Raw genomic sequence first — 13,745 nt, 5'->3', positions numbered from 1 at the left:
AGTCGCGTCTCAAAGTGGATCTCCACGGTCACTGCTGTCAGGACTTCACCAAATCATACCAAAGAAGTGTGTTTCTGACGGAGCGGTCCCAGCGATAAAGGTTCGGTCCTGCTGTGGAAGCAGCCGGTGAGTTAAACTGCTTCAGATGTCTCTGCTATTGACTACCGTCGCCTGAGTAAACATCAGTAAACGATACGATCGCGCGCTTCGTCAGTCAAATGCGCTAACGGACTCCATTGCTGTTCTCTGTATAACGTTACACTAGTCTGACGTGCTAAACCGTTCTGCTTGCTACTGCTAAGGTTTAGTCGCATACAATAGTCCATAAACCGAATCATGTCCTCATAAACTGCGAGTAAAGACACACAAATGTTGACAGGCCACTAAATACAGTCCATACCACAGAGACGGACGTCCTGCTGCTGCTGCTTCTCCTGTTCAGTTTATTTCTGCCTCAGATTTGATTCTGGATCATTATCTGTATTAGCTGAGATAGCCATGGGTTCCTCCACGCTTGAGAACGTCACGCTTTGCGCTCTCGTCATTCTTTAGCTCCGCCCACTCGATACGCCTCCAGGCGCTCGTTTTTTTTCCGGAAAGACTCGGTACAGCCCATATTTCTTTTATAAATATAATAAAACTAAAGACTTTTCGGAGATATGAAAGATGCAATACTACTCTATAGGTACTCAAGATTGACATGAGATTGACTGAAACTGAGTGTTTCACCCCCCCTTTAAACTCCTCCTAGGTCCGATCTTCACCAGAATTGGTGCACAGCAGCCAATGACGGTGCTGGCAAAAAGCTAACAAAAGAACTTTGATTTGTCAAAGCATTGCAAAATTATACATGAATAAATTGGTCAGGCAATGAACATTTTTACTCTATAGCTGCTGCAATGTCAAAGCAATTACAAAGCCGTGTAATAAGCGGGATAATGTCCACCCAGCCGGTTGTTATCTCAGAATAAACCCCTTCAGAGTGACGCTCCGCTTCGCCTCGGCGTCCGGATCACTCTGGAGGGGTTTATTCTGCGATAACAACCGGCTGGGTGAACATTATCCCTTACTTATCAGAGCGTGTGCTATGGAATAAATCTCCTCTGTTGCAGATCTTTTTTTCGGACCTGGATGAGATTCCCGGTTTGGGCGGAGACCCGGAGGAGCCCACACTGGAAGAGCAATGTGCTCAGACCATCAAAAACAAAGCTCGGGAGATCGAGAAGGTGCGTTCGGCATGTTTTAGACCACTCTCTCACTGTCTTCTCGAGGTTTTGAAGCACATCACCGCTCCGTTTCATGAGCTGAGAATGGCTGGGGATGATTTTCATCCATCACTCCAATCGCCCTACACCAAACACATCCACCCGCACCTATTAGGCTGCATTCACACTGCAGGTCTTGATGCACAATTCCCATTTGGTGACCTTTTTTGACCTGATATTTGCATTTACACTGTACACTGGAGAAACAGCCCAGGACGTTCTTAACCAGAAAAGGAATAAAACACTGTGATATGCAGCGGACGCAGACAAAATGATTATTTTATCCCAATTCGCACACTATCCATACTAAATATTACTCGAAAATAGAATTAGTATGTCCCAAATCGTAGTTTGCTGAAAAGTGTGCTCCACAGATACTCGGATGGTTTACTATTTCCGGTCTGAATTCGAAGTACGGATCGACACAGACTAACGGCTGATATTACCCACAACCCATTGCGAGCTGGACGAGGATTCGATTAGAACTACAAACGTGGATAAATTGTTAAAAACTACAAACATGGCGGATGTGCGAGTCCGACGGTTAAGTAGAGAAGTTTAGATAAAGGGGTTTGAGTGATCAATCATCAGTATTAACCTGATGAAAAGATATTTATTCAGTGCTATCCTCATTATATTTCACCTGCAGCAGCAGCATTATTGTGAACTTCTGTAATGACACGTTTGGCCATTAACTTTTAAATGCATCATTATATTTAAACTGCAAACACACGAGGAGTCTCTGCATTAAAGACACACACACACGGCAGATCAACGAGCGGCTACATTTCTCTCCGATACGGCAGGAGATTAAACTGAATGAGGAGCATTTGAACTGTGACGAATCTGACGATGATGGGATGCTCGTAACTAAACGACAGAGTCCGTTAAAGATGAAAAGTATATACTTTTCTTCACAAAAAGAGTACTTACTTTAAGGACGTAGCATAAGTAGGCGAATTGGGACGTGATCGATGTTTTTCTGTCTGCACTTTTCCACACATCTTTAAAGGACGGCAAAACATTTCTCTCGTAAGTCAGTGAAAAAGAGGAGAGCCCTTGACAGGGTTGCCAGGTGTTCACAACAAACCCGCCCAATTGCAACTCAAAACTGTGTTAAAGTAGCCCAATTATGCAGGAAAACCGCGGACTTGGCAAAATTGGCTCTTGATCGCAGTTCGTCACGTCATTCGCCTCCATCCCTTTTTTCAATGACGTACGACTCGCATTTACTGGAGAAGATTCGATTTCAGCGTTTACATTGCAGACGCGAATGCACGTATCTGATCCAGATCAGATTTATTCCCACATATGAGTGAGGCCTGAGTCCGATCTGAGGATATCAGAGCTCATGCGTTGCTTATGCGTTCACGTTATGTCCGATCTGAGGATATCAGAGCTCATGCGTTGCTTACGCGTTCACGTTATGTCCGATCTGAGCCTCATGAGAGGGAAACATCAGGATTGGCTCACTTGAACCATGCAGTGTAAATGAGACCTATTAGACCCTCAGTGATAAAATGCCTCCTAATATTCCCTAATGCGTCCCAGCCCTCAAATAATTGCCCCCCGTTCTGTGATTGCCACAGACCTCCGCTTGTTTCGAGTGTGTGTGTTTGAGCTCGACGCTTCACTTGCTGCCATAGTCGTGTGTTTTATTTGTAATGCGCTACAGACCATTGCTTTCCCAGTGTGTTGTAAAGTCGGTTTGTGTGGTCCTCAGATATCAGTTCTTCACATCACGTCTTTCTCTCGCTCCTAAACAACACAAACTCTGCCACACCAAACAAAGCACAGCGGGGTCAAACCTTTAACAAACCTTCCCAGCATTCACTGGTAAATATCAGCTCTATAAATACAGATCCTCTCCGGGGCGGAGACTTCCTCTGTCCGTCACAAACACCAGCTTTTGTTTTCTTTTTTATGTCATTGTTTTATTATAATTACTTGTGGCTTTACTTTGGGGTTTTCGAGTTCCTGTGATGGCGCAAGAAATGATTGTAAGTTAAGCTGAGTGTTTATTATCTCTGCTGATCCCGCTATTTCAAGAGTTTAGACAGAGCATGATGTCATTTGGGTTAAAAAATACAATCAATGTCACACACACACGAGGAGAGAGCTGTGGAGACATGATGCAAACTAGATGACAAGCTGAAACACACGAAACATGTGCCAAACCATAATACTAAGAGCTCTGACAACAGACGAGCTTCAGGACGCTCACACACACACACACACACACACACACACACACACACACACACACACACACACACACACACACACACACACACACACACACACACAGCCCCTAAACCTACCCATCACTCTCACACACACACACACACACACACACACACACACACACACACACACACACAGACACAGACACAGACACACACACACACACACACACACACACACACGTTTGTTTTTGTGAATTGTGGGGACATTCCATAGGCGTAATGGGTTTTATACTGTACAAACCGTATTGTCTATCCCCTTACACTGCCCCTGCCCCTAAACCTACCCATCACAGGAAACATTCTGCATTTTTACTTTTTCAAAAAAACTCCTCCTGTGTGATTTATAAGCATTTTGAAAAGTGGGGACATGGGGTAATGTCCTGATATGTCACCATTTTCTGTAATACCTGTGTCACACACATGTTATTATACACATTTTTGTCCTGATATGTCACAAAAACAAGCACACACACACACACACAGACACACACACACACACACACACACACACACACACACACACACACACACACACAGCCCCTACCCCTAAACCTACCCATGACACACACACACACACACACACACACACACACACACACACACAGCCCCTACCCCTAAACCTACCCATGACACACACACACACCATGCCCCTACCCCTAAACCTACCCATGACACACACACACACACACACACACACACACACACACACACACACACACACAGACACAGACACAGACACAGACACAGACACAGACACAGACACAGACACACACACAGACACACACACAGACACACACACACACACACACACACACACACACACACACACACACACAGCCCCTACCCCTAAACCTACCCATGACACACACACACTGCCCCTAAACCTACCCAACACACACGCACACACACACACACTGCCCCTACCCCTAAACCTACCCATCTCACACACACACACACACACACACACACACACGAACAGCCCCTACCCCTAAATCTATCCATCTCACACACACACACACACACACAAACACACACTCACTGCCCCTACCCCTAAACCTACCCATCACACACACACACACACACAATGCCCCTGCCCCTAAACCTACCCATCACACACACACACACACACACACAATGCCCCTGCCCCTAAACTTACCCATCTCACACACACACACATTGCCCCTACCCCTAAACCTACCCATGACACACACACGCACACACTGCCCCTGCCCCTAAACTTACCCATCTCTCACACACACACACACAATTAGTTTGAGTAGATGATCATGAGAAACTGCATGAGACGTTATAACCCTCCGTGAATAAAGCGCCTCCTGAGAAGAACTGATGTGTCACAAAAACAAGCACACAAACACAGAGACACACACACACACACACACACACACACACACACACACACACACACGTCAAACGTGATATTGTTCAGATAATGTTGCCACACAAGGGTGTGTTTGCCAGGAGACATTAAACTGCCGGCGCTCTAAGCTCTGCGATCGGAGCCGGATTGGCTGCAGTGTAATAACTCCTCAGCAGCGCCACAGGCTGCGGACCAAACGTCCTCTAATCGAGTCTGAGACGCCGATGGGTGGAGCTGCTCATTACGGCCTCATGGGATGCCTGTGGCAAGCGGCAGCCTTTAACCAAGTTCAGACAAGTAACCATAAGTTCCCTTGGGTTAGTGGAGAGATGTTTGCTTAGATAACTAAATCATTAAAGAGGACACGTGAGGATTTTCCCATGATCATCTGTCTTCAGTCCCTACAGCGGGAGTTCTTCTCTATATCAGTCGATTACTGAGGTGAACACGTCACAATATCCTTCATTTAAATAATTCATACGCAGAATAAAGGGGCTGGTTGAGTTAGTTAGTGATGTGATGAGACCAAACGTCCAGTGAAGCCGATACTGAAGCGACTAAAACTGCAGATCATCGACTGACCACTAGAGGCTCCAAAAGGAGTCAAATCTGTATCTCCCTCATGTTAAAATGGCCAACTTTACAGCAGAAAAAACATGTTTACAGCCTGGGACAAAATATGGTGTTGGGCTGTACAGCTCATTCTGCTGTGTGTGTGTGTGTGGGGGGGGGGGACTTATAACTCATCCGTTTAAATTATATTAGGCCTTAAAGGGATAGTTCACCTAAAAATGAGCCTGTGATGTTTATCTGCTGACCATCTGAGATGTCGGTGTGTGTGTTTCTTCAGGAGAACACAAATGCAGATTTTTAACTCGGCCGCTGCTGTGTGTCGGTCATATGATGCATGTTTGTTTGTTTGTTTTTTATTTATATAGCACACGTAATACAACAGACGTCACCCAAGGTGCTTCACAAATAGTATGATAAAACACTTAATTAAAAGTTTCATACAAACAATCACTACAATATAAAACAAAACACAAATAAGTGACACAATAACATACTAGATCCCTTCCATCCCACAGGCCGACCGCACCAGACTGATCCCCAAACAACATCTAAAAAGTAGGTTTTCAGCGATGATTTAAACACAACTAATCTGACTGAGTGCGGAAGATCATTCCACAGTTTCGGACCCACTCGAGAGAACGCTCCGTCACCTTTACGTTTATAATCTGTTCTTGAATGGGTGAATGGGTAACGATTCTATGAGAGCAAAACAAACACACTTAGACAACATGAACACTGAGCCCTGTGGCTCATGACCACACACTGATATCTTAAGACACCAAACCATCAGTTTGTGTGAGAAATCGAGCCGCATTTATATGATTTTTACCTCAAATACAACGCTAAATCCAACAGCTGGAGCACGCTTCACTTACGGTAAGGTCAATAATACACACTCTGGTGTGTGTACGAGATACAGAGCGTGTATTATTGACCTTATCGGATGTGAAGCGCGTGAAGACTGTTGGATATAGCGTTGAATTTGAGGTAATACAAGTAAAATGCATCTTGATTTAAAGGGTTAGTTCACCCAAACAGAAAATTTATGTCATTAATGAAGCATCGAAAATACATTTGGGTCCAAAAATAACAAAAACTACGACTTTATTCAGCATTGGCTTCTCTTCCGCGTTTGTGTTAAATCCTCAAATAAAGATTCAAACGGTTATGAATCAGCGAATTGATTCGTGATTCGGATCGCGTGTGAAATCACGTGACATTGGCGAACCGAATCAATTCGCTCATTCATAACCGTTCGAATCTTTATTTGAGGTATAGTGTGCATACACTTGCATACACTCTAAAAAATATTGGGTTGTTTTAACCTGAATGTGGGTCAAATTTGACCCACATTTGGATTGAAACAACCAATAAAGATTCAAACGGCCATGAATCAGCGTATTGATTCATGATTTGGATCGCCAATGTCACGTGATTTCAGCAGTTTGACACGCGATCCGAATCATGAGGAATCATTACTTGAGGATTGAACACAAACGCGGAAGAGAAGCCAATGCTGAATAAAGTCGTAGTTTGTGTTATTTTTGGACCCAAATGTATTTTGGATGCTTCAAGAGACTCTAATTAACCCACTGATGTCTCATATGGACTACTGTGATGATGTTTTTATTCCCTTTCTGGACATGGACAGTATAGTGTGCATACACTTGCATACGCTCTCGGACTAAATATAAAATATCTTAAACTGTGTGTGAAGATGAGCGGAGGTCTTACGGGTGTGGAACAACATTAGGGAGAGGAGTTAATGACAGAAGTTTCATTTCTCGGTGAACTAACTCTTTAAGAATATTTAGATATTTGGACTGGAAACAAGAAAAAAATACTAAATAAGAAGAGCATGTTTTGCAGTGTAATGGACTGTTCAAGCCTTCAAGTTACAAATGAAAGTGGATCACTCAAACCCTGAAAAACTTTGGTTTTCGTCTTTTTTTCTCGTTCTTCTTGGCTCACCTTTTGATTGAGGCCAGATCCCCTCCAATCTCGGCTCTGTTTTTAAACTGGACCTGACTGACTAAACGCAGTGGATAAGAGGAAGCAGACCTCGTCTCGTCCCCTGCTGAACCCACTCGATCTGAGAACGCTTCTGCTTTTCCTCTCGCGCTCAGATTAACCAGCGAGACGACGCTCAGGAGTCAAAGACAGACGCTCAACCTAAACTTACAATAAATGGCCATTTCCGGTCCTCTGATTAGACTTGACCTTTGAGCTTAGACCCCGATCTTAGAAGAGTTTGTGTACCAGAGCAGGTTAACTGCAAAAAATGCTCTTCTTACTCAGTATTTTTGTCTTGTTTCTAGTCAAAATAGCTAAACATTCGTACATTAAGAAACATTTACTAGACAAGTAATTATTTTTGTCTTGTTTTGGGGAAAAATAACTGTAAATGAAGAGAGTTTTTGCTTAAAATAGGAAAAATAATCTGCCAATGGGGTGAGAAAAATAATCTTGTATTCTGTTTGAATTAAGATTATTTTTCTCATCCTATAGGCAGATTATTTTGCCTGTTTTAAGCAAAAACTCTCTTCATTTGATATTTTTCCCCAGAAAAAAAAAAGAAAAAAATACCTAATATAATTTTACTTATCTAGTAAATGTATCTTGATTTAAGAATATTTAGATACTTGGACTGGAAACAAGAAACAAATACTAAATTAGAAGCACATTTTTTGCCGTGTTTATGTTTATCCCTTTCTCTTGTGTATATCTATCCATAGTTTCGTGTTCTTTCTCCCTCTAGGAGTTATCATTAAAAACTGAGGTTGAATTTCCAGCTAAAATCATCAGTCTGTTCCTCTAATGCTTCCAGATAAATGTGAGCCTTTCCTCCGCTTTATACTCTCTCTCTCTCGAGCTCCAGGGTGATTGTGTGGAATAATTCGTCTCCAGACCCAAACGCTCTTGATTATAAAGCAGTTTCTGAGATGTGGCTCAAGTCTGCGGATGCTTTATGATGTTGGTCAAAGAACGAGGCGCTTTTGGAGGATTTACCCATCGGACCTGTAATTTTATGCTTTTCTCATGATCTCTTACAATGAAGTGCTCATACGGTTTTAAAGATCGGTCCTCATTTAATATAAGATCAGCTCCATCAACAGCATGTGTGTCAACATAATTACCACTCAGCCTCGTTTTCTCTCTTTTATCTGATATTTTTAGCTGGAAAGTGTCTAAATTGCTCTTTTAGTGGCGGCACCACACTGCAAATTTTATTTAATGTTTTCGTCTTGTTTTACAGCACAAATATCTAAGCATTTTAAAAATCAAGATACATTTACTGGAGAAGCAAAATGACTGACGATATTAAGGAAAAAATATCAAAATGTAGTAACTTTAAGCTTTAAATAAGAAAAATATTACAAGCTATAAGAAAACGTGGGGCGGTGCTGCGGTGGGAAAGTGGTGTAACCGGTGTTGAGCCTGAACACTGACTATCACACCAAGCCTGTTTCATATGAATTTTAATTATGCAATTCATACAAACATGATTTTTTTTAAGCATGATGCTCCACCCCTATACCCAACCGTCAATGGGGCGTAAAGCAGGTTGAAAATCGCACAAGAGTGTACAAAATAATACAAATTGGCCACCATTTCACCAACACAAGATAGTTATGAATTGCTGAGAGTTTTGGCAATTCCTGTGAAAGGATTTTACTCGTATAAACAGTGTTTAATATACTGCAAAAAATGCTCTTCTCACTCAGTAATTTTGTCTTGTTTCCAGTCTAAATATCGAACAATTCTTAAATTAAGATGCATTTACTAGATCAGGAAAACGACATGATATTTTTTCTTGTTTTGTTGAAAATAAAATCTAAATGAAGTGAGTTTTTGCTTAAAACAGGCAAAATGATCTGCCAATGGGGTGAGAAAAATAATCTTATTTCACACAGAATACAAGATTATTTTATTTACCCCATTGGCAGATTATTTATCTTATTTTAAGCAAAAACTCTCTTCATTTTGAGTTATTTGTTCCCAAAACAAGACAATCATTTGTGCTTGTCTAGTAAATGTTCCTTAGTTTAAGAATTTTTAGATATTTTGACTAGAAACACGACAAAAATACTGAGTAAGAAGAGCATTTTTTGCAGTGAAGACGTTCCTTTAAATCCGGACAGGATGTGTTAATCTGCATTTATGTCCATGAACTCCAGACCTTCCCTACAGCACGGATCAAATAAACACCAATCGCACCTCGGACGTCACACTTGAGACATTTGCAGGGCGTAATAAACCTTTTAAGCACCGTTTTTGCACGTCTTTAAACCCAGGGAGAATTTGTTGGCCTTTAAAGTCTGGTGTGAAATAACTTAGCAGCTCTAACTAGCCTCAACACTTTTCCTGCCTTCAGGTCTCCATGCAAACACACACTCACACACCTGTTGCTGGACATTTTCCCATAGTCTCTGGCCTCCAAACGCATGGCTGTTAAGTTTACAGCTGAACGACTTACTCGCTGGAGGTCAAAGTGTCGTTTAGTACACAGGGAGAATGCTTTGAGGAGCTCTTGAAAGGCAAAGTTGGAGACACGTCATCACCTGCCAACAAACACTGCAAAAAATGCTCTTCTTAAAATTGCACGAAATTATACGAATTGGCCACCAGCTCGCCCAAACATAAGATAGTTATGAATTGCCATGAGATTGTTTTGGCAATTCCCGTGGATGGAGTTTACTCATATAAACAATGTTTAATATGCTGCAAAAAATGATCTTCTCACTTAGTAATGTTGTCTTGTTTCTAGTCTAAATATCTAACAATTCTTAAATCAAGATGCATTTACTAGATCAGGAAAACGACGGAAAATATTTTTTCTTGTGTTGTTGAAAATCAAATCAAAATGAGTTTTTGCTTTAAACAGGCAAAATGATCTGCCAATGGGGTGAGGAAAATAATCTTATTTCTGATTGAAATCGTGTTTCTTGTTTCCGTCCCAATCAGAAATAAGATTATTTTTCTCACCCCATTGGCAGATCATTTTGCCTGTTTAAAGCAAAAACTTACAGAGCCCCGCACATGACATGAAAGAATACAAATGTAAACATTGCGCACAATTTACTATTTCTTTCCCTCGATTCATAAATTGTGCACGATTTAGCCTACTAGTTCTGCATGTCATGTGCAGGGCTCCGTAAAAACTCACTTAATTTTTATATTTTTCCCTAGAAAACAAGCAGAAATATCTCATGTAATTTTCTTGATCTAGTAAATGCATCTTGATTTAAAGCTCCACTGTGTGATATTTTTCCCCATCTAGCGGTGTAAAGGTTTATGACCATCCAGTGAATATTAGTTTTTGTTCCTCTCAATTCTGATTTCGTTTTAACTCCTACGGTGGCCGATTTAGTCCAAGATTAACATGCCTCTTCACATTCGACACGGTGCCATTGAGTGTTAAACGCGAAAGGCGAAGCTTGAGTTTACGGGTATGTCCCTCTTTGGCTGCTGTACTTTCAAGATGGAGGAGCAACATGGCGACCGCCATTCGAGCCCCTCACCCGTATGTGTTTTCAGTGGCATATTATAAACTTACCAGAATACTTTATTACTTGAAAGAAGTAAATATACATTAATGAGCACATACATTTTTGAAAGAACTAAGTGGATGTTGGAGTGCAGTTCTTCCTGTTGATCATATTCACTGGATAGATCCGCTAAATTCACATCAGTCATAGACCAGCACAGAACAAGCAACCAATGAATTTCCCAGAGTTTGAATTCTCCTACAATAAATTAAACCCACAGTCCCACAGATTTCCGTCCACAATTGAAGATACACAACATTTTCTTCTGACTCTGTGCAGGTCTTCACTGCAGAAAATGCTTTCCTTACTTAGTATTTTTGTCTTGTTTCTAGTCTAAATATCTAACAATCCTTAAAACAACAAAAGTATTTTGTATTATAACAAAGTATTTACTCGACAAGCAAAGGTAATTGTCTTATTTTGGGAAAAAATTACTCAAAATTTAGAGTTTTTGCTTCAAATAAGTACAATAATCTGCCAATGGGGTAAACCGAATAATCTTAACCCCTTAAGTATCTCCCCTCTTTTTGAAAATATACATGAAAATTCACTATCCAAACTTTAATGGTTGCAATTCAAGAATGCTTTGGAATATATACATAAGTTTGGTCTCATTTTGGTCTCAAAGAAGACAGTCAGCTGAGTATTGCTCAAGTGAAATCACTTCAAAAAATGTAAGTATAAAAAAGGTATGGAAGCTTTAATGTACTGTAAATCAAATATACTGTACTAGATATTTAATATTTAATATAAAACATATGTTACAAAATAATGTGTACTCTAAAATTACTATCAAATCAAAGCCATATGTCTAATCAATTTGTGTTCCAAATTTGAAGTTGATATCACAAAAATTGAAGTTCCCATGAGGTTGTTTAGGCGCTGCACCACAAATAGCCACCGGGTGTCATTGAAATTCCATTGATTATTTTTTTTTAATGCAATTTCCTGTCAAATGTATATATTTTTGTGTAAATATCACAAAACAGTTTGCAGATATAGAACCGTGAGACTCAGACCTTTCCAACGAAATGCGTTTTGTCAAGATTAGAAAAGGTTTTTATTATAATTTAGTTAAATAAATATGAAACATGACGATGCCACTTGGGCAGGAGCCCGCTAGAATAATTTAGAGCACCGTTTCCATGGTAACGCAAGGTCTGATTTCAAAACAGTTTGCACAGGATGAATCTTGAGTTCGTAAGCTTTCAAATGATATATAGTTTGTCAACATTAGATCAGGATAAATATAGGATATAATGTTTTATAATGTTTTAAATATGCAGTGGCAAATGGGCCCACCGGTTGGCCAGTGACACTTAAGGGGTTAATTCAAACAGAAAACAAGATTATTTTTTTTACCCCATTGGCAGATTATTTATCTTATTTTAAGCAAAAACTTTTTGCTTAAAGTTATTATTTCCAAAACAAGACAGTAATTTTTACTTTTAGATATTTTGACTAGAAACAAGACAAAAATACTAAGTAAGAAAATCATTTTTTGCAGTGTATCGCAGCAATATAAGTAATAATCTAGTTTATCTAAGTACCTCACTCTGTGTTAAGAGTCCAACAGCTGTCCGTCTTTTCCAGTTGTACAAACAGGACTGCGAGACTTTGGGAATGGTGGTGAAGATGCTTATATCCAAAGATCCAACTCTGGAACTGAAGCTCCTGACAGCGCTGAAAAACAGCCTGGTGGATATCAGGGAGAGATGCCTGGAAAACCTCAACCAGTTCATCTCCGAGGTGAACGTACTGCTCAAACCACAATCCATAACCTGATAACTCATCACGCTTCCTCACCTGGTAGCACTTGATTGGATCTAGTCATTGGACGAAGCCGTTTTATTAAGCTTTTAATTCACAGTTCACCTTATATTTTCTATTGTTCACAAGTTTTTATTGTATTGAACCATCCATGTGGCGATTCCCCAATACTACTCACACTTTCGTTCTTCTCATGTTTTCATCTCCATTTAAAATGTTGCATTTGTGCTGTTACTTGATGATACCGTTCTGAAAAGACTGCAACATGTGTCATTAAATTGTTGATTAGTGTTAACAGTGTTATTTAGCTTTCCTTTGTCACAGTATATATAGGTTAAGAGTGCATAAAGCGAACATTTGTTGGATACTTTAAGGCTTTAAAAAGCTGCAATCATTGTACATGCCAATAAAAAACTACAAAATGTCAATGCACAATGAGAAAATAATGCAGATGGAAGATATAAACACATCCTGTGCATCCCAGATGGACAAACTCAACCACATTTCCATGATAAATGAGCTGAAAATGCAAAAATCTACCGTTTTCTTCTCTGACGGCCATGTCAAAACGTTTGATCAAGTTTTTGTAACCAGCACCTCTAACTCCTATAGGCCTTTTTAGGGCCTTTTTATTAGGGGTTAACCCTTAAATGCATACCTCGGGTCGTTAGCGACCTGAGACGTCATTCACTACCCTGCTCCTCATTATTTTTTTAAAGTTAGACATCAACCTTCTTAGTATTCCTCAATCAATCCATTTTAAACAATATAACAAGAAAAAAATTATAGTTATAATTGAATGCCTGTTTTTTCACTAGTTTTTTGTCAAAATTGTATAGGGTCGCTAACGACCCGAGGTGTGTAGGATTGTACGTATATATTTTTTGCACTATGATAAATGAATCTATAATGACGAAATCGGGCACAATTCACCTTTATTCCACAAGATGGCGATGTCTGATAT

General features: G+C 40.3%; 1 protein-coding gene across 5 annotated transcripts in view; it reads left to right on the top strand.

Moving 5' to 3' along the window:
* The window catches only part of LOC137065136 (periphilin-1), a 35,009-nt gene extending 21,933 nt beyond the window's left edge, over positions 1-13,076 (top strand). For 3 of the 5 annotated variants that reach the window (XM_067436701.1, XM_067436702.1, XM_067436700.1), the window contains exons 9-10: positions 1,113-1,226; positions 12,605-13,076. In XM_067436701.1, the coding sequence (XP_067292802.1) occupies positions 1,113-1,226; positions 12,605-12,796 (306 nt within the window). In that variant the 3' untranslated portion in view covers positions 12,797-13,076. The remainder of the gene's footprint in view (positions 1-1,112; positions 1,227-12,604) is intronic. The other 2 variants (XM_067436704.1, XM_067436703.1) reach the window with 1 other exon arrangement.
* Positions 13,077-13,745: the final 669 nt, after the last annotated feature.

The sequence above is a fragment of the Pseudorasbora parva genome, chromosome 25, assembly GCF_024679245.1.
Source record: "Pseudorasbora parva isolate DD20220531a chromosome 25, ASM2467924v1, whole genome shotgun sequence".
Classification (NCBI taxonomy): Eukaryota; Metazoa; Chordata; class Actinopteri; order Cypriniformes; family Gobionidae; genus Pseudorasbora; species Pseudorasbora parva.
Note: the sequence above shows the minus strand (reverse complement) of the source record. Positions and strands in the feature narration are given on the sequence as shown.